The 26,713-nt window shown below is 43.7% G+C and overlaps 1 protein-coding gene across 1 annotated transcript in view; it reads right to left on the bottom strand.

The window, feature by feature from the left end:
- Positions 1-26,713, bottom strand: part of LOC126175885 (acyl-CoA-binding protein homolog) — a 127,161-nt gene that overhangs the window by 69,954 nt on the left and 30,494 nt on the right. The window contains exon 2 of the mRNA XM_049922932.1: positions 18,188-18,234. Within this exon, the coding sequence (XP_049778889.1) occupies positions 18,188-18,205 (18 nt within the window). The 5' untranslated portion in view covers positions 18,206-18,234. The remainder of the gene's footprint in view (positions 1-18,187; positions 18,235-26,713) is intronic.

Below are 26,713 nucleotides of genomic sequence, written 5' to 3'. Positions count from 1 at the left end.
GTATCTGATCAAAAGTATCTGGACACTTATTAGTGCCCATTAATATGGGGTGTGTTCCCTCATCGTCCGGCCTGAAATCTGCTGAGAAAACTTTCCATAATGTGTCTGTGGAGAAATCGCAGCCCATTTTTCAATAGCCAAAATCGGTAAGGTATTGATGTTGGACACTGGGTTCTGGTGCGAAGTCAACTTTCCGACTTATCCCAAAGGTGTTCCGTTGGTTTCACGTCGGGACTCTGGGTAGGCCACTTCAGGAATCTTATTGTCCACAAACCGCTGCTTTATGGTCTATTGGAGCCGAAGACCTACTCGTGTACCCTTGATGACTGCACGACTCAAAGCTTATGCCTCGCCTTGGCTCATCAACACCGACATTGGACTGTTGATGATTGGGAACATGTTGCCTGGTCAGACGAGTCTCGTTTCAAATTGTATCGAGCGAATGTCCGTGTACGGGTATGGAGATAACTTCATCGATGGACCCTGCGTGTCAGCAAGGGACTGTTCAAGCTGGCGGAGGTTCTTCAATGGTGTGGGGCGTGTGCAGTTGGAGTGATATGGGGCTCCTAATATGCCTAGGTATGACTCGGACAGGTGACACGTACGTAAGCATCCTGTCTGATGATCTGCATCCATTCATGTCCATTGTACATTCCCATGGACTTGGGCAATTCTGACTTGGGCAAATCCAGCAGGACAATGTGACACCCTGCACGTCCAGAATTGCTACAGAGTGGCTCCAGGAACACTATTCTGAGTTTAAACACGTCCGCTGGCCACCAAACTCTCCAGACACGAAAATTATTGAGCATATCCGGGATTCCCTGCAACGTGCTGTCCAGAAGAGATCTCCACCCCCTCGTACTCTTACGGATTTATGGACAGCCCTGCAGGATTTATGGTGTCAGTTGCCTCCAGCACTACTTCAGACGTTAGTCGAGTTCATGCCATGTCGTGTTGCGGCACTTCTGCGTGCTCGTGGGGGCCCTACGCGATATTAGGCAGGTGTACCAGTTTCTTCGGCTCTTCGGTATATGATGTAAGTGCAAAAAAGTTGCACCAGGAGCTTTTTTTTGGGGGGGGGTGGTTTAAGGGTGCTCAGCTACTGAGGTAATTAGTGCCCAGTCACAATTGTTAGAGCACATAGAATCTAGTAAAACTCAAGGGGGGGGGGGGGGGGAGACACCAGAAAGTTCTTACAAAGATGCAGATAAAATAAGTGAAAGAGTTAGATGTCGTTGGACAATCCAGTCAAAGTAATGAAACGAAAAACACGAGCAGCTGCTCGAGCGTCATCCGCTAAAATATCCTGTAAAGTAGATGGCAGAGACAGGACAACACGAGATTGACTAAAACGGGGACACGACAATAAAACATGGCGCACTGTTAATGCATGACCGCAAGGGCACTGCGGGGCTGGGTCACCGGAGAGCAGGTAGCGGTGGCTAAACCGGCAATGCCCAATCCACAACCTGGTCAGAAGGACCTCTTCTCGCCGAGATGGTCGGGAGGAAGTTGTCCAAGCAGTTGGGAACGGGTTTACTGCCCGGAGCTTGTTTCCTTGAAGTGAGGACCAAGTATCCCACCACAAGGACACAAGCCTCTTACAAACAACCCCACTAACGGCACCAGGAGCGATATCTCCTAAGCTCACTTGCACCGCTCATTGTTGGGCTGAGGAACGTGACGTTAAGTTATTGTTCCGTCTAGTGCGGAGACCCAACATTTGACTGTGGCATTCCGTTGACCCCAGCGTGAATCATCCCTGATGCCAGGAACGGAATTCTCCACTGCGGTGGCGGTTGGCGGCAACGACCTGGACCGACGACTCATTCGGCACGGAGGCAGCCGGGCGGCTCGGGAGGTCGTCGACTCCCGGCAACCGGCTTCGCCCTCGCCGTCCTTGCGGTGAGCGGGTACAAGGTACGGCTGCTGGTGCGGGTGCAGGGAGAGGGGACAACGGCGGCCGCCTCACGCTGCCTGCTCCGCAGCTGCTGCGGGGCCGCCGAGAGGAAGTGAAGCGCCGGAGAGCCCTGATCGGCGATCGCATTTCCGGTACACTTGGTCACAAAAAATATACATCCATTCTCCACAAACCACTGAAAAATTCAGCGCAGGCGGCTCATCCCTTTGTACCGGTTATTAGGGCTTGCACCCGTTCCACTCGCACACGGGGCGCGGGAAGAATAATTGCTTAAACGCCTTTTTGCTCGCTGTAATTAGTCTAGTCTGTAAGTAGGCTGTTTAGGTTTTTATGTTGGTAACGCCACGTAGTGCTCTGTATGAAAATCACTGACTGTGTTGTGTGCAGTCTGTGGCTGGTTTGCATTATTTGCTATTGTAGTGTTGGGCAGTTGGGTGTAAACAGCGCGTAGCGTTGCGCAGTTGGAGCATTGGAGGTGAGACGCCAGCAGTGGTGGATGTGGGGAGAGAGATGGCAGAATTTTGACAGCGGACGATCTGGACGTGTGTCCATCAGAAAGAGTAAATTTGTAATACTGGATATCATGAACTGATATATATATATAGGGTGTCCCAGCTATCTTGTCCACCCAAAATATCTCTGGAACAATAACAGCTATTCGAAAACGACTTTCACCGGTATCAATGTAGGGCTGGGGCTCATGAATGTACATATTTGGAAACATTCTAAAACGAAAGCATATGTGTTTTTTAACACAAACTTATGTTTTTTTAAATGGACCTCCTATATTTTTTCTTCAGCAATCCATAGCATGACAAAGCACATACACAGTGGCGTTGATTGCATCGCAATATTCCCATTACATCCCGAGATATTGAGACGCGAAGTTGACGCTTGAAACACCCGACATGCGCTGCTAGCTCACGTCCTGAGGCTCAGGCGTGAACCCCATGCTGCCCGTAATCGCGATGTGATTGACAAGTAAGTGTTCCTCTTGATAAGTATGGAGGTGTCAATCACATCGCGATTACGGGCAGCATGGGGTTCACGCCTGAGCCTCAGGACGTGCGCTAGCAGCGCATGTCGGGTGTTTCAAGCGTCAACTTCGCGTCTCAATATCTCGGGATGTAATCGGAATATTGCGATGCAATCAACGCCATTGTGTATGTGCTTTGTCATGCTATGGATTGCTGAAGAAAAAATATAGGAGGTCCATTTAAAAAAAAAACGTAAGTTTGTGTTAAAAAACACATATGCTTTCGTTTTAGAATGTTTCCAAATATGTACATTCATGGGCCCCAGCCCTACATTGATACCGGTGAAAGTCGTTTTCGAATAGCTGTTATTGTTCCAGAGATATTTTGGGTGGACACGATAGCTGGGACACCCTGAATAATGACTTTTGAACATTATTAAGTTAAATACATTGTTTGTTCCCTATCAAAATGTTTCGTTTGCTAACTATGCCTATCAGTAGTTAGTGCCTTCAGTAGTTAGAATCTTTTATTTAGCTGGCAGTATTGGCGCTCGCTGTATTGCAGTAGGCGCTATAGTTTGGAACCGCGCGACTGCTACCGTCGCAGGTTCGAATCCTGCCTGGGGCATAGGTGTGTGTGTGTCCTTAGGTTAGTTAGGTTGAAGTAGTTCTAAGTTCTAGGGGACTGATGACCTCAGAAGTTAAGTCCCATAGTGCTCAGAGCCATTTGAACTATTTTTATTGCAGTAGTTCGAGTAACGAAGATTTTTGTGAGGTAAGTGATTCATGAAAGGTATAGGTTATTATTAGTCAGGGCCATTCTTTTGTAGGGATTATTGAAAGTCAGATTGCGTTGCGCCAAAAATATTGTGTGTCAGTTTAGTGTTGATCAGAATAAGTAAAGAGAGAAATGTCTGAGTACGTTCAGTTCTGCTCAGCTGTTTGAAAATCAAATAAAGTATGAGGTTTATCAGCACAGTAATTTATTAAATTTTCTAAGGGGATGTTTCATAAGTCTTGTCCTCGCGACCTCTCCGGGAACGGTACGTAGTGAGTTGTACAGGATGGCCAAGATAAAAGAGGACCCGTGTTATCCTGAATGTAGTGTTGCCATACCTAGGTGGGACCTAGACGGGACTCTCTGAGATGGGGTTGTAGAAATGAAGTAAAAAGTTTGATTAATACAATTACTTTTTATTTAGAACACAATTACATAGAACTTGTTGCGGAAGCAGTGGTTGGTACACCGTATTTTTCGGATGATTTCACCTTTTTCGGCAGGTCTTTCTTTTTCCTTTTACATATTCACGAATCTCGATGCAAGTCAGCTTGTTGTTAAATTGGCACAGTGTAAGAATGATTCCACAGTCCCTGGCAGCGGTCGATTTCTTTCATCAGTCCAGTAGGCTGATATCAGCGAAAATACTCTTCCCACAGTAGTGTTTTGTGCGGGAATAGAAAACAAATACTCGGATAGTTTTAGCGGTTGGCATTTGCGATCAGGATTTTCGGTTTCCTTAAAAAAGTAAATCCACCTTTCTTCCACGGAGTGTTTAGACTTCCATTCTACCGAGTCAAGCTTAGTTTCTTAAGAGAGAGCTCTCCAGACACGTATATTCCTGAAAACAGTTGTCGCCTGAAATTTTCACGCCATTTTTAATCAACTGTATAGCAGTGTCTTCAATCATCACCCAATCTGGGGTTTCAGATAGCGTCATCCAATCAAACATTTATTAAAAGAAATAGCCCATTTCCCTAAGTAATCAAATTATACGTATAGTCCCCTAAACTTAGAACTACTTAAACCTAACTAACCTAAGGACATCACACACATCCATGAACGAGGCAGGATTCGGAACCTGCGACCGTAGCAGCCGCGTGGTTCCGGACTGAAGCGTCTAGAACCGCTCGGCTATCGCGTCCGGCCAATCGATTGCAGAAATCACACCAAATGCACTGACAGAAGTTTCCAGAATCATGTTGAGACATGCTGAGTTGCGTATCGAAGTTTATGGTGAACATTTTCAGCACCTTCTGGAATTATTGACCTACTGAATGTGATTACGTTATTTTTCATAATAATAATTTACTATTCGATATTTACAATAAACGACTGAATTGTCGATACTCTGTTTATAAGACAGGGGCCGTTTATTTTGGCTACCCTATGCTGTATTCTAGAATCCTCAAAGTTGTCTCTTGAAACGTTGTATATACTCTTTCTAGGGATAATTTGGGTCTATCTTCAAGAGTCAGTCCCTCTACCGAAAAATTAGGCCTAAGACCATGACATGCAGGAAACGTACTTTAGGGCAAGAAACATTAACACATCTCTACTTGGACAGATTGTTGTTGTACTGGGATCCTTATGTGCCTTGAAAGATGCGTTTTTAGGCTTCTTGTTTTATCTTATCGTATCTTTTGTATTTTGGTGATATTTGGGTGTGATTCAGTTGAGTATTTGCAGGCTCTAATGAAAATTCAGTTCAGCATAACGCGTTAGTAGTTTATTTTTGTGAGTGTAATTTTAGGACCGTATACTCAAGTTTCTCTCGTGCTCGTTCACGCTAATCGGCTTTTACTCACTTAAAAAAACCATTTCCAGGCTACTGCACTGCATTGCTTGTGTCAGTCATTTCTACATCTACATCTACAGGTTTACTCTGCAATTCACATTCAAGTGCCTGACAGAGGCTTCATCGAACCATTTTCATACTATTTCTCTGCCATTCCACTCTGGAATGACGCGTGGGAAAAAGGAACACCTAAATCTTTCCGTTCGAGCTCTGATTTCTCTTACGTTATTATGATGATCATTTCTCCCTACGTAGATGGGTGTCAACAAAATATTTTCGCATTCGGAAGAGAAAGTTGGTGATTGAAATTTCGTAAATAGATCTCGCTGCAAAGAAAACCGCCTTTGTTTCAGCGACAGCCACCCCAACACGCGTATCGTATCAGTGACACTCTCACCCCTATTGCGCGATAACACGAAACGAGCTGCCCTTTTTTGCACATTTTCGATGTCCTCCGTCAGTCCTACCTGGTAAGGATCCCACACTGCGCAGCAATATTCCAGCAGAGGACGGACAAGTGTAATGTAGGCTGTCTGTTTAGTGGGTCTGTCGCGTCTTCAATTTGTTCTGACAACAAAGCGCAGTCTTTGTTCCGCGTTCCCAACAATATTATCTATGTGGTCTTTCCAATTTAAGTTGCTCGTAATTGTAATTCCTAGGTATTTAGTCTAATTGACAGCCCTTAGATTTGTGCGATTTATCGTATACCCAGAATTTATCGGAATTCTTTTAGTACCCATGTGGATGACCTCGCACTTTTCTTTGTTTGGTGCCAATTGCCACTTTTCGCACCATACAGAAATTCTCTCTAGATCTTTTGTAATTGGAACTGATCGTCTGATGATTTCACTAGACAGTAAATTACAGCGTCATCTGTAAACAGTCTAAGGCGGCTGCTCAGATTCTCACCTAGATCATTTGTGTAAATCAGGAACAGCAGAGAACCTGTGACACTACCTTGCGGAACGCCAGATATCACTTCTGTTCTACTCTATGATTTACCGTCTATCACTACGAACTGTGACATCTCAGAGGAAATCACGAATCCAGTCACACAACTGAGACGATACTACATATGCATGCAATTTGATTAATAGTCGCTTGTGAGGAACGGTATCAAAAGACTTCTGGAAATCCAGGAATATGGAATCGATCTATGGTCCTTTCGGCTGCGATCGTTGTCCGCGAAATTTTGAATTTATTAGGATGGGCTTTATTGGCTTAGAGTAATTTTTCTTTTCGTCCGTGGAAAGGCGTGCGTAGAGAGGTTGTGTGTGTGTATGTGTGTGTGTGTATGTTTGTGTGTGTTTTTCCATTCCTCCACCACCGCGTTGATAACCTCTGCGAGTAGGTGGACCTGTTTTAGCACCTTTTGTGTGAGGTTTCACAATTAACTTAGTCTGCTGAACAGCGTTTTGTTGCAGAGTTGTTAATGTTTTAAACTATAACCTATACACGGCGCGAGTAATGTAGCTCGTTTTATGGCGTCATGAAAGCTTTATGATGATATTCGTTTTGTTGCGAAACATTGTATTGTTTGCGTTACATTAGGAAACTCTCGTATGCACGCACACCTTGCAATAAAATGAAAGGAAAGAATACTGGTTTGCAGAACTTAAGGAAGACATTAACTTTCGCACTATGTAACACCGCCAAGTAACACAGCTCGATGAACCTTGGACCATACGTGGAAGTTGCTACTACAGTGTAGTACAGAATGTAATTACACTACTGGCCTTTAAAATTGCTACACCACGAAGATGACCCGAAATTTAAACGACGGGAAGAAGATGCTGTGATATGCAAATGATTAGCTTTTCAGACCATTCACACAAGGTTGGCGCCGGTGGCGACACCTACAACGTGCTGACATGAGGAAAGTTTCCAACCGATTTCTCATACACAAACAGCAGTTGACCGGCGTTGCCTGGTGAAATGTTGTTGTGATGCCTCGTGTAAGGAGGAGAAATGCGTACCATCACGTTTCCGACTTTGATAAAGGTCGGAGTGTAGCCTATCGCGATTGCGGCTTATCGTATCGCAACATTACTGCTCGCTTTGGTCGAGATCCAATGACTGTTAGCAGAATATGGAATCGGTGGGTTCAGGAGGGTAATACGGAACGCCGTGCTGGATCCCAACGGCCTCGTATCGCTAGAAGTCGAGATGACAGGCATCTTATCCGCATGGCTGTAACGGATCGTGCAGCCACGTCTCGATCCCAGAGCCAACAGATGGGGACGTTTGCAAGACAGCCATCTGCACGAACAGTTCGACGACGTTTGCAGCAGCATGGACTATCAGCTCTGAGACCGTGGCTGCGGTTACCCTTGACGCTGCATCACAGCCAGGAGCCCCTGCGATGGTGTACTCAACGACGAACCTGGGTGCACGAATGGCAAAACGTCATTTGTTTCGGATGAATCGAAGTTTCGTTAACAGCATCATGATGGTCGCATCCGTGTTTGGCGACATTGCGGTGAATGCACATTGGAAGCGTGTATTCGTCATCGCCATACTGGTATGGGATGCCACTGGTTACATCTCTCGGTCACCTCTTGTTCGCATTGACGGCACTTTGAACAGTGGACGTTACATTTCAGATGTGTTACGACCCGTGGCTCTACCCTTCATTCGATCCCGGCGAAACACTACATTTCAGCAGGATAATGCACGACCGGATGTTGCAGATACTGTACGGGCCTTTCTGGATGCAAAAATTGTTCGACTGCTGCCCTGGCCAGCACATTCTCCAGATCTCTCACCAACTGAAAACGTCTGGTCAATGGTGGCCGAGCAATTGGCTCGCTACAATACGCCAGTCACTACTCTTGATGAACTGCGGTATCGTGTTGTAGCTGCATGGGCAGCTGTACCTGTACACGCCATCCAAATTCTGTTTGACTCAATGCCCAGGCGTATCGAGGCCGTTATTACGGCCAGAGGTGGTTGTTCTGGGTACTGATTTCTCAGGATCTATGCACCCAAATTGCGTGAAAATGTAATCACATGTCAGTTCTAGTATATTTGTCCAATGAATACCCGTTTATCATCTGTATTTCTTCTTGGAGTAGGTATTTTAATGGCCAGTAATGTAAAAGAAATCACAGTTTTATTCAAAGGATACACGGAAGTCCTGTGGTTCATGATGGTTCTCCGGACATTATAAAAGGCGGGACGTGGTGCATGCTCTGCAACGTGCTCTCATGCTGATCACAAGGCCGACAAGTAGTTCTTGTGGTAGGACGTTCCTTTCGTCCTCCAGCACTTGTCAACGCCAGGATGGTCGCTGGTGCATGTGAACTCGCTGCAATATATCTCCCAAACGCATCTCTCACATCTTCGATGGGATTTAGGTCGGGGAAACGGACAGGCCAGTCCATTCGCCGAATATCCTCCCGTTCCAAGAGTTCCTCCAGCTGCGCTGTTCGATGTGGTAGCTCGTCGTAGACCATAAAAAATCAGGACCGGCTACACCCCAAAAATGATGCGCATGGGGAAGGAGCACAGTGTCACAATAGTGATGACCGGTGACTGTACCGTGTTTAAAGATTTGAAGGTCAGTAAGCCCATACAACATTATCATTGCCCACAGCGTAACACCTGCACCACCAAAACGATCATGTTTCTCCAGTGCTAGACGTTCCCTCATATGTCGAGAGGTGGGAACCATAATGCATCGAGGAACATTGTCGAATATGACGGTGAGGTGTGCATAACGTTACATGAACGTGCTGATCTCCAAAGATTTGAACTCCGAACACTCACCCGTCAATATCATTGTGACAGTGCACCTGTCTTTTCAGGGGTGCAGTCAGCCTTGACTTCATTTTTATGGATAACAATGAACGACCGCAACGAACAGCGCTCGTGGAAGAGATCTTGGAACCAGAGGGTTTTCGGCGACTGCATTAGCCTGTCCGGTCCCCCGACTTACATCCCATCGGGCGTGTATGGGATGCGTTGCAGAGAGGTAATACAGTGCGTCCATATACAGCAGCGACCATCTAGTAGTCAGCCGCGCTGGTAGAGAAATGGAACACCCTACCAACCTTGTAATCAGAAAAAGACCACGTCGCAGAGCGCGCATTGTCATCCACGGTGATCACACACCCTATTAAGGGTTATTTTTCAGGGGAACATCACGAATCGCAGTGACTACAGTGTGATTATTATCTTTGAATAAAAGTGTCATTTCTGTTCGTCTCTCACCGTATTTCTTTCATTTGGCCTCTGTCATTTCTTCCTATGTATGGTCCCACTTTCATTGAGCCATGTTACTGGGCAGTGACACGTCACGCGAAAGTTACTTTCGTCCTCCAGTTTTGCACACCAGTACGTGCGATAAATGAACAGTGAAAAAACTATATAAATCAGCCATACCTGGTGCAATGAGAAAATAATCGCCGGCCGGGGTGGCCGAGCGGTTCTAGGCGCTACAGTCTGGAACCGCGCGACCGCTACGGTCGCAGGTTCGAATCCAGCCTCGGGCATGGATGTGTGTGATGTCCTTAGGTTAGTTAGGTTTAAGTAGTTCTAAGTTCTAGGGCATTCATGACCTCAGCAGCTAAGTCCCATAGTGCTCAGAGCCACTTTTTTGAAAAAATAGTCAGTGCAAAAGAGTGGGAAAGATAACTATGTATCGCCGAGTCTTTAGACAACGTAGGCACAATGAACTTGCATTCTGATGCATATAATGGTAAAGATGTGTGTGACTAGGAATGCATTCGCGAACATTCAGTGTGCTCTCGATTCTGTTTAGATCGGCAACAGAGCTATCTCAAAGAATCTGCGAGAATATGGCACTGAAAGGTTTGTATACTCTGTACACGCACATATTTGTAATACTCAGTCTACATATTCTGCGCCCAATAATGCCAACACGCCATCCATCCAGTCTTCTTTGTGTGTATTATCGTATGTGCATTTGGTTATTTTTTACATGGCTTCCTGTTTGGTTCTACAATGTAAGTGTTGTTCTCTTTGCGCCCAATGTGCATCATCATTTCGTGTACCCGCTTAGATTGCGGGACGGATCGTTTGTAACAGCAAATGTGTAGCACTTAATTTGGCCTAGTTGTAGATGAACGCATTGTTGGCCCCCAAGCCCAAAAGCCCTCCAATGACAGCAAAACCTAATCAGACTATTTCTACATCAATTCCCTTAAGAACCATGTAGGAACTGAGTACGGACACATCAAAAAAATGCCACACTAAGTGGCACCACCAGTTCTCCTTTATGGTCACGAAACACTCATTGTTTCGTTTTGTTTTGCTTTAGGGCGCAAAAAACAACTGGTGTCATACGCGCCCAATCAAAACTATAGAACACGAACACAGAAAGGAATTAAATGACTATACGTCAGCCCCAATTGACAGAATAGAAGACAGCTAAAACAGGCACATTGGAAAAAGGGCTAAAAAAGACACCATACTGAAACGGAGGTCCAAAACTAAAAATTAAATGACCTTCGCCATATTGCTTTGACGGATAAAAAGTAAAACGCGATCGACAGCCCGCACGCTATTCCCTAAAACGCTGATAAATCAGACGGCAAACCCAATCTGGAATGTAAATGGTTAAAAAAAGGGCATTCCATGAGGAAGTAGCGGACAGTTAAAAATTTGGGTGCAATGTGTACAAAGTGCTGGAGTAGCGCCACTTAGCAAATGACGATGGCTTAAAAGGCAGTGCCCAATACACAGCCGAGTTAAAATAGTCTCCTCCCGGCGGAAGGGCCGAGAGGAGGTCGTCCAAGGCACTGGGAGAGGCTTAATAAGGCGAAGCTTATTCCCGTGAAGGGAGGACCATTGGCGACGCCAAAGGGACGCCACCTCCTGACAGACGACAACGCAGAGATTATCGGAGGTAATGTAGGCACTCGCAGGCTGAGGTACGAGGACTGCAGCCTTGGCAGCAGCGTCAGCAGCCTCGCTTCCTGGCAGACCGACATGACAAGGAACACACAAAAACATCACACAGGCTCCACCAAGAGTGAGCAAGTGACAGTGTTCCTGGGCCCGCTGCGCTAAGGGATGGACAGTGAACAGCGCACATAGACTTTCAAGGGAACTGAGTGAGTATGAGCAGAGGACACAACTGAAAAGGCTGTGTCGCCGGATGTACTCTGTGGCCTGGTACAAGGCGAAGAGCTCGGCTGTAAATACTGAGGAGTGTACCGGAAGCCAATATCGAAAGACACGGGTGCCAGTGGCGAAGGCACACCGAATCCCACGCTCAGTCCGAAAGCCATCATTGTATACGAAGGTACTATAGCGAAGTTCCACGCGAAGGTCGTGAAACTGAAAGTGATAGACCGACGGTGGAGTAGTGCCCTTAGAAAGCGAATGAAGGCCAAGGTTAACATGGGCCGCTTCACGAAGAAAGGTGGCTAAGGGTTCACACTCGCCGGGAATGTTGCAGGTAGTGTGAAGTTAAGCCGCCGTAGCAAGTGGAGAAAGCGGACTCCAGGAAGTAACAGAGAAGCGAGACGAGCCCCATACTGACGATCAAAGGCATCATCAAAGAAGGAGGCATAGAGGGGTGGCCACGCATGGCAGACAAACGGCATGTATACCTGCTGAGGAGAAAGTCACAGCCATAGGACAGTGGTAGTTCAGTAGCTTCAGCATACGGACTCTCAACTGGGCTGGTGTAAAAGGCGCCCGTGGCCAAACGGATGCCATGATGGTGGGTAGTGTTGAGACGTGTAAAAGGGATGGGCGTTCAGATGCATAAAGTTGGTTAAGAAGGTCAGCCAAGATGGCACCTCTCTGACAGGTCCTGGGAGAATCCCAAAGGGGATGATGAGTATTAAAGTCACCGAGTAGCAAAAATGAGGGAGGTAGCTGCCAAGAAAGTTGAAGGAAGTCTGCCCTGGTGACAGCGAACGACGGAGGGACATATATGGTACAGAGGGAAAAAGACAGGTGGGAAAGGAAAACGCGAACTGCAACAGCTTGAAGATTTTTAGGTAGGGAGATGCGATGACTATGAATGTCATCCCATATGAGCAGCGTGACACCCCCATGAGATGTAATGCCGTCCTCAGGGGGGAGGTCGAAACAAATCGGTAAGAAATGTGGTAGCTCAAAGTGGTCGAGACGGCACAATTTCGTTTCCTGAAGGTAGAGTACAAGGGGACGCTGCAACGCTAAAAGCATCTGTAAATCCTCTTTGTGGGGCCGGAGGCAGCGAACGCTCTATTGGAGGAGAGTCATGAGGAGGAAGAGATGTAGGGGTGTCACCTCGGCAGCTGCTGAGTAACAGCTGAGCTAGAGGCACAACTGCACGGCCCAGAAGCAGGAGGATCCTGCTCCACGGGGTCCACAGAAGCATCAGTTTGCTTGTGCAATCGGTCTGTCGAGTCCAACGCTGAAAAACGGTTGTTGGCGCGCACCAGTGACACGGAGGCTGGACAGGCTAAGGTATCACATGGTGACACCATCGAAGAGGATCTTCGAGGTGGCGAAGGAGAAGACCGTTTGTTTTGGCGGACTTCTTCGAGCTTCTCCGGTCAGATGAAAACTTGGCTGTTGTTTGGCTGGAGGGACCGAGGACGTCTTCATGGGAGTACTCCTTCTGTCCTTTCTGGCCTACCTGTTGTGTAGCTGGTGGCTTCGCCCCTTGAGGCGAGAGTTTGACGGCTTGTTGCACACATGGACAGGGGAATGATGATGCTACCTCGACATTTGGCGATTTCACAACCTCAGAGCTGAATTGGAGGTCGCAAGTCTGCATGGCCATGTCCTTCATGGAGCGAGGGGTAACAAGAACAGAACTATAGATACCAGACAGGAGAACGCAGCGTTTTCGACTAGCCAGTAACTTGTGAGTTACTGGATAAGGCACCTTTTCATTTACCCGGACCTCTTGAACAGCCTGCTCGTCAATATACACTGGACAATCCCGATAGGAGGTGGCATGGCCGCCATTGCAGTTGATACAGCAGGGAGGAGGAGGTGGACAATCCCCCTCGTGTACATCCCTACCACAGGTGACACATTTGGCTGGGTGTCGACAAGACATTCAAGTGTGGTTGAAACGATGACGCTGGTAGCAGCACATTGGGTTCGGAATGTACGGCTGGATTGTGATAATTTCGTAGTGTGCTTTGAGCTTGGACAGATGCACCGCTATCAAAGGTGAGAAAGTGCGAGTGGGCACTAAGGAGTGTTTCATTACACAGTGGACGGCAACGACACCCTGATCAGAGAGGTAAGATTGGATTTCAGCCTCAGTTAGACCGTTGAGCAGCCTGGTGTAAATTACACCACAGTAAGAATGCAAAGTTCTATGCCCTATGGGCCTCGACACGAATAGGGTGACCGTGGAGAAGCGAGGCAGCAAGCAGTTGTTGTGCTTGATAATCAGAAGTGGTCTCCAAAAGCAAAGCGCCATTCCGTAAACGAGAGCAGGATTTCACAGGGCCAGCAATTGGATTTACACCTTACTGAATAATAAACCGATTTACTGTGGTGAAGAGTATGTGAGACCACGAGGAACCGTTGTGCAGTGGAAAGGGTCTTTGAATCATTAGCCTCATTACGTTTACGTTTTGTAGATGTTGAGCGGGACTATGATTGACTAATTGCAAGGAAATCCCCCGCGATTGCCAGCGTCTGCGATGCGCGCTCCTTCCAACTGGGGGCCCCCTTTACAAGGGGGTGCACCCGCCTAAGGTGATTGTTCACACTTCATGTCACACCTCCCGAACACCTGACAGAGGGGCCAATCGGCAATTTGGGAATGTTACAGCCAGGCAATTATCGCTCCCTGGACCTGGCCTGTACCAGGGGGTACGTGCGAACCCTACCTGTCGACCCAGGGTTGGGAATTACACGTTACCCAATCACCTGTTATGCGTCAGACGCGTAGGCCAGCCTTCAGGAGCGCACAGGGAGAAAGAAGGAAATGGAGGACCCTCAAACGCCGAAGTGGAGGAACGAGAGGAGAAGTGAAATAAAGAAAGGAAAAGGGAGCGAGAAACAAAGGTGAGACTGTTCTTACGTCAGCGACAGAATGCAGAACGTTCCCAATAATACCCGAGACATGTTGCCCAAGGGAGGGGAAAAAGAATAGCAAGAGGATAGACATGCAGCACTGAAGGGAAAAAATGCGGCAAAGGCTCGGACCCCGTGGTAGCCAAGCACGGACCCGCCAAAGAGTGGCGAGCCCCTTGTGGGGACTAAACACTCATGCTATCCATCATATGATATTGCTCAAGTATGTGGAAACCGTACCAAACAGGACTGACAAGGCAATCAGGTATACAATGATGGGCAGCACGAATAGTCACATATGTCTTTCACCCAAGGGGAAGTGTCATGACAGACACCTTGAGCGAAAGCTACCAAAGGGACCCTACTGTATTTCCATGCTAATAAGAAATGTTACTTAAAATTTTCTGTTTATGAGAGCTTATTGTTACCATGTAAAAAGGTCATTGCTACAGAATGGTTATTAAATGTGTCTACAATTAATGAAATTTTGCAAATGCTGATCGCAACATAGTGTACCCAGAGAACTTGCACCGTCGGCTTATCGCCATCTTATGGACTACGAGGAAAGCAGAATCATTGGCCTGAAGGACGTAGGAACATCATACAGACAGATCTCGCATACAGTTGGCTGTGATGCAATGACTGAAGAAAAAGTGGTGGCTAGACGGACCCAGGAGGACAGTAAGGAAAGAAGACTACGCATGGGTACCTCCAGAGAAACTAGACAAAGTGGTGGGATTGTTTGGGTAGCTCTGACATCATTTGACGCCTAGGCAGAAGTTACAGACAGTGTCACCACGAACAGTCAGAGACATACTGCTGGAAGTTGAGTTGAGACCTAGGGGTGCCTCGTGGTTGCTGCTGGAATCACACCACAAACGACAGGGACTTGCTTGTTGCAGAGCCAGAATCAAATGGGACAATTATTCATGATGGATAAATCCACTCCAGTTGTACCTGATTAATCCTTCATCCAAATAGTCATACAGACGACACGGGTTTCAGGAATTAAATCCCATCTTCAGTTGCTACAAAAAACCAAACTAAGTGGGATGATTCATAGAATCAATTAACATTAGAAGGGCCTATAAAACATGAACTTCAGGTTATACCTTGATTGCGTACGAGAAAGTCTTACCAGCCGCTCTTTCTGGGCTCTCGCGACATGCGGCGGACTCACAGAAGCTTTCATTGCCTCATTGCATGCTACTTGACAAATTTTCTGGGTATTTTTGGATGACTGGTGCGACTTTCTCGTACACAATCAATATTTATGACCCGATGTTCACATTTTTATGGATCCTTTTAATGCCAATTTTATGAAGCATCCCTCTTAGTTTCCCCTGTTTTTTTGTAGCACATGAAGATGGGATTTACATTTTGACAATGGGTCGTGTGTACGATTTTATCCAAAGAAATTATTAGTCAAGTACAACTGGACCGTATTTATTCACCATAAAAATTTTTAGCAACAGTTATGGATGTCCCGTAAGGAGTGTGTTATGAAAATGGGACAATGTTTGGCATTCTATTATGTTCAGCGGTATGTCTCTTCTTTTTTGTTTGGCAGATGGACGCCAGTGTGTCTGTAGACGACCTAGTGAATGGCGGGCGGAAATTGAAGCTCCCGCACTACTGCCGTTTAGAATGAGATAGTCACTCTGCAGTGGAGTGTGAGCTGATATGAAACTTCGTGGCAGTTTAAAACTGCGTGCAGGACCGAGACTCGAAATCGGGGCCTTTGCCTTTCGCGGGCAAGTGCTCTACCATCTGAGCTACCCAAGCACGACTCGTCCTCACAGCTTCAATTCTGCCAGTACCTCGTCTCCTACCTTCCCGACTTCACAGGAGGTCTTCTGCGAACCTTGCAGAGCTAGCACTCCTGAAAGATAGGATATTGCGGAGACATGGCTTAGCCACAGCCTGAAGGATGTTTCCATAATGAGATTTTCACTCTGCAGCCGAGTGTGCACTGATATGAAACTTCCTAGCAGATTAAAAATGTGTGCCAGACCGAGACTTGAACTCAGGATCTTTGCCTTTCGCGGGCAAGAAGCTGTGAGGACGGGTCGTGAGTCGTGCTTGGGTAGCTCAGATGGTAGAGCACTTGCCCGCGAAAGGCAAAGGTCCCGTGTTCGAGTCTAGGTCCGGCACACAGTTTTAATCTGCCAGGAAGTGTCACTACTGTCGTTTGCTGAGCTCCTACTAGGAGCACGGTAGTCACGGACAGAAGCGATTTTCGAGATACACTTCGCCAACTCCTAAATCATTGCACAGGGAGATGTTGGATATGACAACACGCCAGTATGTGGTAAGAAGGCAAACCTTGTTGTCACACCGTTCATGATCAAGATACAAAATAGTATATCCTAGCAGGACAGTGCAAGACCTTGGATTGCAATTCAGTACATAATTCATGAGGAATCCACACATATCCGTGACAAATGTGTCTGGTCCCCTGATTTCTCACTTACAGAGCACGTCTGGTGTGTGATGATAACATTATTTTCATTCCATACTTTAACAGGCACTTGTCCAAAAACTGATACAGCTTGTGTTTCAGGTATGGTAAGAAACCTTCCCGCTCGCCCCCCCCCCCCCCCGCCCAAAATACATTCTGTGTCTGTTTACTTCCAGGCGACAACGAATACAAGAGCGTGATCGTCTGCTTGGAGGTCACATCTCGTACTGATGATGACTGTTATCAATTCGGAATGGAATGAAAGTTTAATCAATTAAATGCGCTTTATGTGATGAACGTCTCCCCAGAGTTTGATAAATATCGGACTCATACCTCAAAGTGTAACACTTTCCATTCCGTCAGTGGATTAGCTATAGACTTGTCAGTTAAATGGGTAGACAGTAAAATGGCTCTGAGCACTATGGGACTTAACATCTATGGTCATCAGTCCCCTAGAGCTTAGAACTACTTAAACCTAACTAATCTAAGGACAGCACACAACACCCAGTCATCACGAGGCAGAGAAAATCCCTGACCGCGCCGGGAATCGAACCCGGGAACCCGGGCGTGGGAATCGAGAACGCTACCGCACGACCACGAGCTGCGGACGGTAGACAGTAACGGAGAAACGAAATGTAATCTACAGGTAAGATACAACAAGATGTAAACATAATACAAACTGTAGCAATAACCTAGCATTCACATACTCCTAATACAGGAAGCTTCTATCAATTATATTCTCAGAGAAAATCTGTCTAAATGCTCACTGAGAATACCGCGATTATAATGTAGCATGTCGGGGTAAACAGACAAGTAACTGAGTTTTGCCTTTATGTAAACAGGGCACAAAAAAAAAATCTTTAACTGGTAGCATTACGGTAAATTGATTTGCATTTTTTCCGTTAGCATGCGTTTAATGATTTTTATAGCACAAAAATAAATATTAATAATTTTTACAGAGCAAAAATAAAAATTAACTGTAAAATGTGCGATCGTTAGGGTCTTTTGAATTTGCTATCCTCCAGCGAACATTTGACGCTGTTAATAAGACGCATATGTGTTGTGCGAAATAAATAATGAGCATCTCGATGCGTCATGCGTCAGTCAGTCCGCTACAGCAGGAAGTAAGCAACATGGCTTACTAATATTCGTACGTGTTCCGGTGACTCTGGACGTGATGTGCTTATGCTCTCCCCTGGAGACGTGCTGCTAACAAGACTCGTGGCGTTGCATGTTTGTAAACTTACCTCGTCAAGGGTTGCCATTTCTTGATGCCGAGAGGTGACACAGTGACCTGCAAAAAGAAACAATTGCTTACGTAAGAGGCGATATCCGAGACTCAGTGCCGACTCGACAAGGCTGACTGCGGCCGATTGTGAGGCGTGTAAGCCTGGCGGAAATTGAAGCTCCAGCACTAATGTCGCCTGCTGAGTTCGTTCTACGAGCACGGCAGTCGCGGACACTCAAGGTGAACCAGAAGCTCTGCAAATGCCGCTTAACTCTATGAAAGCTATCGCTGAAGAGTTGTCTTCTCCGTACAGCAAACGTGTGAATTGTGTACCTTGTGGGGAAAAAAAAAGAAAACTGAAAAATACCAATAAAATATTTTATGAACCGATCTGTCTAAAAATAAGTAATAATGTAGATTACAGAAACGTTCGACGCACCTCATTTCCGGCAGATTCAAAGGTGCGTGAAATGTTCCTCTATTTTTATTTCTTACATTTAGACAAATCGTTCCAAAAAATATTTGACCGATTTTTAAATTTTATTTCATTTTTAAGTTTTGTTCGGGAAGTGTGATCTTATTGACACATTTGCTTTCCTAGAGTCTTCCATTGCGGCCGGTGTGGCCGTGCGGTTCTAGGCGCTTCAGTCTGGAACCGCGTGATCGCTACGGTCGCAGATTCGAATCCTGCCTCGGGCATGGATGTGTTTGATGTCCTTAGGTTAGTTAGGTTTAAGTAGTTCTCAGTGCTAGGGGACTGATGACCACAGATGTTAAGTCCCATAGTGCTCAGAGCCATTTGAACCAATTTTTTTTCTTCCATTCTTGAAATGTCCTTGTCTGGGAGGAAGCGTTTTTGACAGATAATACCACACCGATGTAACTATTTGTGTGCAAAATGGCTAGCCCTTGAAGAGATGAAGCTTTTGGCACTTCATTTACACAGTTAGCAGTAGCTACTCGTGAAATACTTCAATTTTTCCTCGAATCACTAATTAAGGTTTTGTTAATTACCATGGTTATTATAAAGAAATTAATTATTTTTTTGAAAAATGGACATCACGAAGGTCAGTTTGATATACCATTTTTCCATTTCCAATTCTTCGTTTGGCTGCAAAAATTCGGACAAAAACCCGTTGTGTAATTTGTAGTGTGTCTGCTTTCACGCTGCTCAAAAATTTGAGCAAATAAATGCAAGGCAAAAATTCATGGCAGAAATTAATGACAGTTTTGTTGGTAGGCGAGACACACCCAGACCTCTACAACATTTTCTGGAGCTTGCAGGGGTCGCGTGTTGCCATAATGTTACTACGTTCCACGTGATGTTGCGGGATCAGTTGCATGAGGTAGTTGATGGATGGGCAGCCAAGAGAACAGACATGCGGCAATCTCCATGTTTTAACGTAATAAAAATATGCTACTAAGTGGTGGGATATAAGGGGGTATAGCTGCCAGCCATGACCAGTGGACTGAATACCTAACCACTGACTGCACTAACCGATGGCCGGTCGAGGAATTGTGTAAGATGTTAAGTGTGTGTGAGACTCTACACAAATGGACCATTAGGAAACTTAAAAGTCAACAAAATGAAGCAGACTCACACACACTGACAACATCAAAAGAAATGGATTAACACACATAAAAAACGCACTTGAAAATGAGAATTATTTCTCGAAACGCGTCGTGCGAATAATAAAATAAAGAAAAAATCGTGACTGGTAGCGGATTATTTATTTTTATAAACAAACCTATTATATCTACAGTCGCAGGCTTTCACAAACCATTTATAATGGATCTAATCAGATTATTAGTGCCAAGCCAGGCAATGAAAGCTATATATAAATACAAAAACCTCAAAATGAAAGTACTAAAAACAGTTGCACACATAAGATTCAACAAGCACTGTCAACAACTAGGCATAATTCCGAAATATATAAAAGTGAAAATATGTTCTAGCAGCAACATAGCAAAACTTATAAAACACAAAGCAGAAAAACTCTGGCTGAAAACCGAAATAAGGCAGTTACATAAGAAAAAGGACTTACTAAACAGAAAGCTACTCAACATGCAGATAGAAGCAGCAAACAACATGGAGCCTACAGTTTATGACAGCATTTGCAGGCATATCCAGGACATAGTCGACAAGGAGTACTTGACCATTTGCAACACACATAACAAGAAACTACAGGCCTTGACATCCAAACAAGACAAGAGATCCAACCTTGGGATAACTGACAAAAGCAAACACACATTTTACAGTAGAGTGGTGAACAACACTGACATAAAGTTCAACCAAAGAGAAAATGATCTACTCCAAAAAGGACTAAAATACAACGTAAAACCTAACCTCAACAACCATACACTGAAACAGGTTATAGCTGCAACAAAAAGTGCAGCAGATGCTGCAAAATTAAATTCAAATACAAAAGCAGCAATAGGTCACAAAGTAAGCAAGCTTCTTGAGACAGAAATGAATAAAGATAAGTTTAGATCTAAATATACAATAAATGATACAAAAACATTAAAATCTATAAATAATAAACTGAAAAACAACCAATCCATAGTTGTAAAGTCAGACAAAAGTAATACATTAGTTGTGATGAAAGAAAAAGAATACATAGACAAAACAAATGAATTTTTTGCTGCTAATAACATTCAGCACATTGAAAAAGACCCAACCAAACAATTCCAAAGTAAAATTAAGGAACAACTAAAGAACACACATTTCCTGTTGACAGAAACTGAAAAGAAATACCTTACATGTATGAATCCAAAAGCACCACGCCTAAGAGCACAGCCAAAAATACACAAAAATGGATACCCGATACGTCCCGTGGTCAACTCTATAAACAGCCCAGCATACAAACTGTCACAAAAACTGAATAACATACTGGTGAAAAATTATACATATGAAACAACATATTCCATAAAAAACAGCATGATTCTAGCCAAAGAACTAAGAACCAGAAAGCTCCCCCAAGATGCACAGTTTATATCACTTGACATCATCAACCTTTATTCAAACATACCCATACAAGAAGCTCTAACAGTAATACAAAAGAACCTTATGCAACACAAGAAACTTTCATACACAGAGATTGTCGAATTTATGGAACTCCTTCAGCTAACCCTAAGTTACAACTACTTTACCTTTAATGACAACATTTATAAGCAACCAGATGGCCTAGCAATGGGATCATGTATATCCGGTACCATAGCTGACATATACATAAATCACTTAGAACAAAAATTATTTGACAGCCATGAACCTTGCCTAAGGAAAATAGAATTTTATAGGAGATATGTAGATGACACACTACTGTTAGTGAAAGGAGATACCAAAGACATCACAGACATTCTTAATCATTTCAATAATCTAAATGAGAAAATCAAATTTACAGTGGAACATGAGCAAAATAAAAGTATCAACTTCCTGGACCTAAATATTACAAGACACAACAACACATGCACATTCAAAATTTATAGGAAAAACACAATGACTGACACCACAATCCCTGCAACCTCATGTCACCCAAATATCCATAAACAGGCAGCATACAGGTCAATGCTGCATAGGGCAACAAAAATACCATTGAACCAAGAAAATATGCAACAAGAAATAAACACAGTGAAGAAGATTGCAGTTGCCAATGGTTACAATGCTTCCATGGTTGACACAATCTTAGACAAAGTGAAGAGAAACCCAGGTACAAACTGCACCACAGAAGAAAAAGATAAAAACAAATATATATCTAGCATTCCATACATAGGAAATGTATCACAGAAAATTGCAAATATTTTCAAAAATCACAGAGTAAAAATTGGGTTTTCTACATCCAATAAACTACACCAAAAACTAATACATAATATAAAGTGTAATCATGATCCATATTCAGACTCTGGAGTATACCAGATAACATGCCAGGAATGCTCCAAGTTCTACATAGGACAAACAGGCCGAAATATCAACACCAGGTACACAGAGCACATTAGAGCATACACACACAACAAACACACTACATCAGCAATAGCAACACACATACATAATACAGGGCACCCAATTGGAAAAATAGAGCAAAATGTCAAAGTACTCCACCGACTAAATAAAGGACATAAAATGGATTTGCTTGAAGAACTGGAGATATATTCACATCACAGAAAATATGAAGATAAAATATTAAATGAAAAACTTGAAAGTGAATCAGTTAATTTCTTCAGATGTTTCGATAATATACTTAAATAAAAATAGTAAAACATAGAAATAAGCACAACTGTAAAATCAATATAAGTAATTCATAAGCCAAATTGTTAAGATAAATAACCTCTGTACAAAAGCATATCATAATCTGTGGAAGACCTATAATGTTATCTCTGTGAACTACATGTAAGAAGATCTTTGTAACTGTTTTGTTTATATAAGATATTTTCGATGTGTAAAGTGTACAAGTTGTGTAAGATGTTAAGTGTGTGTGAGACTCTACACAAATGGACCATTAGGAAACTTAAAAGTCAACAAAATGAAGCAGACTCACACACACTGACAACATCAAAAGAAATGGATTAACACACATAAAAAACGCACTTGAAAATGAGAATTATTTCTCGAAACGCGTCGTGCGAATAATAAAATAAAGAAAAAATCGTGACTGGTAGCGGATTATTTATTTTTATAAACAAACCTATTAGAGACATATAGTACAATCCATAAATTGATGACATAGAAGTGATACAAGTACAACATTGACGATTAATGTTGTTGTAGTGCCACAAAAAAATAAAGATACACGTATCCGTTTGACAAAGATATTGAACATGCTGTGTATGAATTTTACACGGCACCAGAAGTTAGCAATTAAAACTAGAAAGTAGTAACACTGGAAATATGCCTGTTCAGAGCCTAAATTGAATAACTATACATATAAAATACATATAACATGACAATTAAGGTAGTTCCCAGTGCTGATCTAGGATGGCGCGAACACAAAGAGAAAGATTATCGACGGCCGCAGCTGAAAATGAATATGAAACATAAAGAAATTAGTAGCTGTTCTGTAATGTTCTGACAGCGCCTGGAATGCTTGTCAATTGAACTCTGATTGTAATTACTGAACCTCATAGTCAGTCATGGGTTGGTTAGCGTAAACTTTTATTAGTCATGTGAAAATATAAGGGCGTTATTGTTAACTGCTATTGGACGGGATTCAGTAGCACAGACAGTATTAATTGGGATGGATGGGCAAATGTGATGTGTTCGGTGAGGATATTTCAGTGATGCTCAGCTGAATTTAACTACGATGACTAAGTTAATGATTACTTCGCGAGTTATATTTGATTTATTCTGGTCAAGTGGATTATTCCTCGACTATTGTGAATTTTTCCTGACGTGTGGTTAGAATAACAAAGTTTTGTACACGGCTACTTCTGATCAGGCAGGATAAACGGAAAGCAGAGCCTAGTAATGATTAGCAAGAATCGTTTATCGGCAGGGGATTATATTTTTGTATAATTTAGCCCCTCGTTTGTGTTTCACCTGAAGCTATTACAGTGGAAGCCCTCAGGTTTCAGGTAGATTGGACGGTGGACGAAACAACTACATCGGTGGATAATAGATGGCCGACAGATAAGCGAATCGCCACAAGTTATAACTATATTCTAGTTCGAAATGCTCGCCTAGAGGTCAAATTGACCCTGCGAGGCTGGTTGCATACTGTGTGTCGCCACAGCCCCGTCAATTTCCCACAGAAAGGCAGCATGCAGTTCTTTTGTTTCCTGATCGATGTACCTAGGAGCCTTAATTTGTAGGTAAAGATCACCTGCGTTCGAAACTTCGCGCTCTACAATCTCCCAAATTTTTTGCGCTCTACAATCTCCCAAATTTTTTGAGACGTCATTCTGTAATACCCTGTACAATGTTATTTTTGTACCGATCTGTTGGCAATATAGTTCAATACACCCAGGCGAAATAATGAAACTTATGTCTCAAACTTACGTTTGCAATTTAATCAGTGAGACCAAGTGCAGTGATTAAGAACTAGTATTTCCTCCCAGTCATGCTCATAACCGTGCAGTTCCTTCAGAATTGAAAGCACGCTGTGACTCAGTGGATATTTTGTCTCTTAAGTCTTTCCAGTTTCCTTCGGTTATTCACGGCTGGTATTTCGGAGTACACAACTCTATTGTATGCAAACAATCCACGTGTGCTGCTCGCATGGCCTGGTCGTTTACATATACTGGGAACGGACAAGCTCCTTCACACTTCCTTTACACCTTTATAGCGTTCTCTTGGTTTTTATTGGACATTCATCAAGCAGAGCAATTGAGTGGCTGCTGTCAATCATAATTTTCTTTGTTCCAATCAGTACTCCACGAGCTTGTGTATCAGCTGACAAAGTAATCTAGTGTCGAAAGACTTTGGGAAATCTAAGCGTATACAACATGTCTCTTCGTCTATCATTTGCGAGGTATCGTCTGTGAAATATTAAAATGTTAATGATATACCTTTAGTAGCGTAAGCATTTCTTTTTATACAGATATCCATCCAGACACGTACTCTGAAAACCAGTGTGATGTGCGTGGTAGAGGGTACTTAGCATGTTACATCTTCGTGTTTCTTCCAATCGCATACAGAGTGTGGAAGGACTAACTGTTTGAATACCTCTGTGTGTTCTGTAGTCAGCGTTACCTTGTCTTCACGATCCCTAAGAGAGAGATACGTAGCGGGACGAAGAAAATCTCTCGATCCTTCACTTCACATGGTTCTCGGAATTTTATAAGTAGACTTTTGCGGGATAGAGTATGGCATTTCACGTTTTTCAATATGTTCGTGAGTCAAACAAATCACACACTTTGAAGGACACACCTGGAATGCAGAAGTGATTGCTGTAGCTTTCTTTGCAGACTGACTGCATTTCCTCAGTATTCTTTCAATGCACCGAAGTTTGTAGCCTGTCTTACCTACGATCGAACCTGCTCGGTCATTCCATTTTACATCCTACAAATTTTTTACTCAGGTTCTTTTGTGAGTTGACTGATTCTGACTGACTCACTGTCGTTTTGCTTATATAATACTATGATGTCTGTTTTCGGTTTTGCGACTTGCATCATTTTACGTTTCTGTGCATTTAAAGACAATTGCCAGTCTTTGCACTACTTTGAAACCTTATCAAGATCTGATTGAATATTTCGATAGCATTTTTTCAGACAGTAGATCGTTTGCGGAAAGTCTGAAGTTACTATTAGCTTTGACGTCATTAACATAATACATGAACAACAAAAGTCCCATTATATGGGGTGTTCAGAAAGCCTCTCCGCAGTGCCGTATGACTGCAGCCGCGCGTTCCGTATGCCGCAGTGAATATACGGAAATGAAACTCAGTGAAATACTAGTTATTAATTTATTGAATATTCGTTTTACTTACAAATTTTCACATTAAATGTTGAAAGTATTCCCCCCCCCCCCCCCTGTTGTTGAATATACAATTCAATTCCTTTAATCATGTTTCCAAACACAAGCTGTAACATTTCTTCTGTAACAGAAGCAGTGAAAGTGGATATTACAGTTTTCAATTCATCGATGGATTTTGGATGGTTTTTATAAACAGTTGCTTTCGCTGCACCCCAGAAGAAAGTCAGGTGGTGTTGGGTTAGGCGATCGTGGAGGCCAGTCTCTGTGAAATTATGCGATCACCAAAAATATCAGCAAGCAGTGACATTGAAACGCGAGCTGTATGCTCGGTTGCACCATCATGTTGAAAATAATCGTTCAGTATTTCACTTAACACAAGTTCTCCTATGAATGGGTACAGAATATCACTGCAGTATCGTTGTGCGTTTATTGTCTCGTTGAAAAATAAGGGACTCACAATCCGACGTCTAGAAATTGAAATACAAAGTCCTATTTTCACAGAATGAAGTGTATCCTCATGAATACACAATGGATTTGCAGTACCCCACATACGAGAGTGTGCGGTGGCCGAGCGGTTCTAGGCGCTTCAATCTGGAACCGCGCCACCGGTACGGTGGCAGTTTCGAATCCTGCCTGACGTGTCTGATGTCCTTAGGTATGTTAGGTTTAAGTAGTTCTAAGTTCTAGGGCACTGATGACCTCAGATGTTATGTCCCATAGTGCTCAGAGCCATTTGAACCATACGAGAGTGTTGTCTCCGGGAAAACTGAATTAAATGTTCGACGAACTGAAACTGTGTATTTACCGCCAACTTTGAATATTTGTTCGACTAAAAACACACGTTCTTCAATGGTTAGCATTTTAATAGTGACAAAAACGAACAAAGGAACTAAACTTAAATGTTCACGTCAACACGTAACGTCACACACCAACGATACTACTGACGCTGACTGAGATAAACGAAACACTGGAATGTTGGGATAATCCACTTGAAGGGAAGTAATCCACGCAGGTGAACAATCATATGGCACGCGCGGCTAACAGTCATATGGCACTGCGGATAGACTTTTTGAACACCCTGTATTTCACTGGGACACATTTTGAGTTAATTCATATGAACAGTAACAACTTCGCTTCTTC

Source organism: Schistocerca cancellata, chromosome 3 (genome assembly GCF_023864275.1).
Source record: "Schistocerca cancellata isolate TAMUIC-IGC-003103 chromosome 3, iqSchCanc2.1, whole genome shotgun sequence".
Lineage (NCBI taxonomy): Eukaryota > Metazoa > Arthropoda > Insecta > Orthoptera > Acrididae > Schistocerca > Schistocerca cancellata.
The sequence above is the reverse complement of the archived record's forward strand: the minus strand, read 5'-3'. Positions and strand labels throughout refer to the sequence as shown.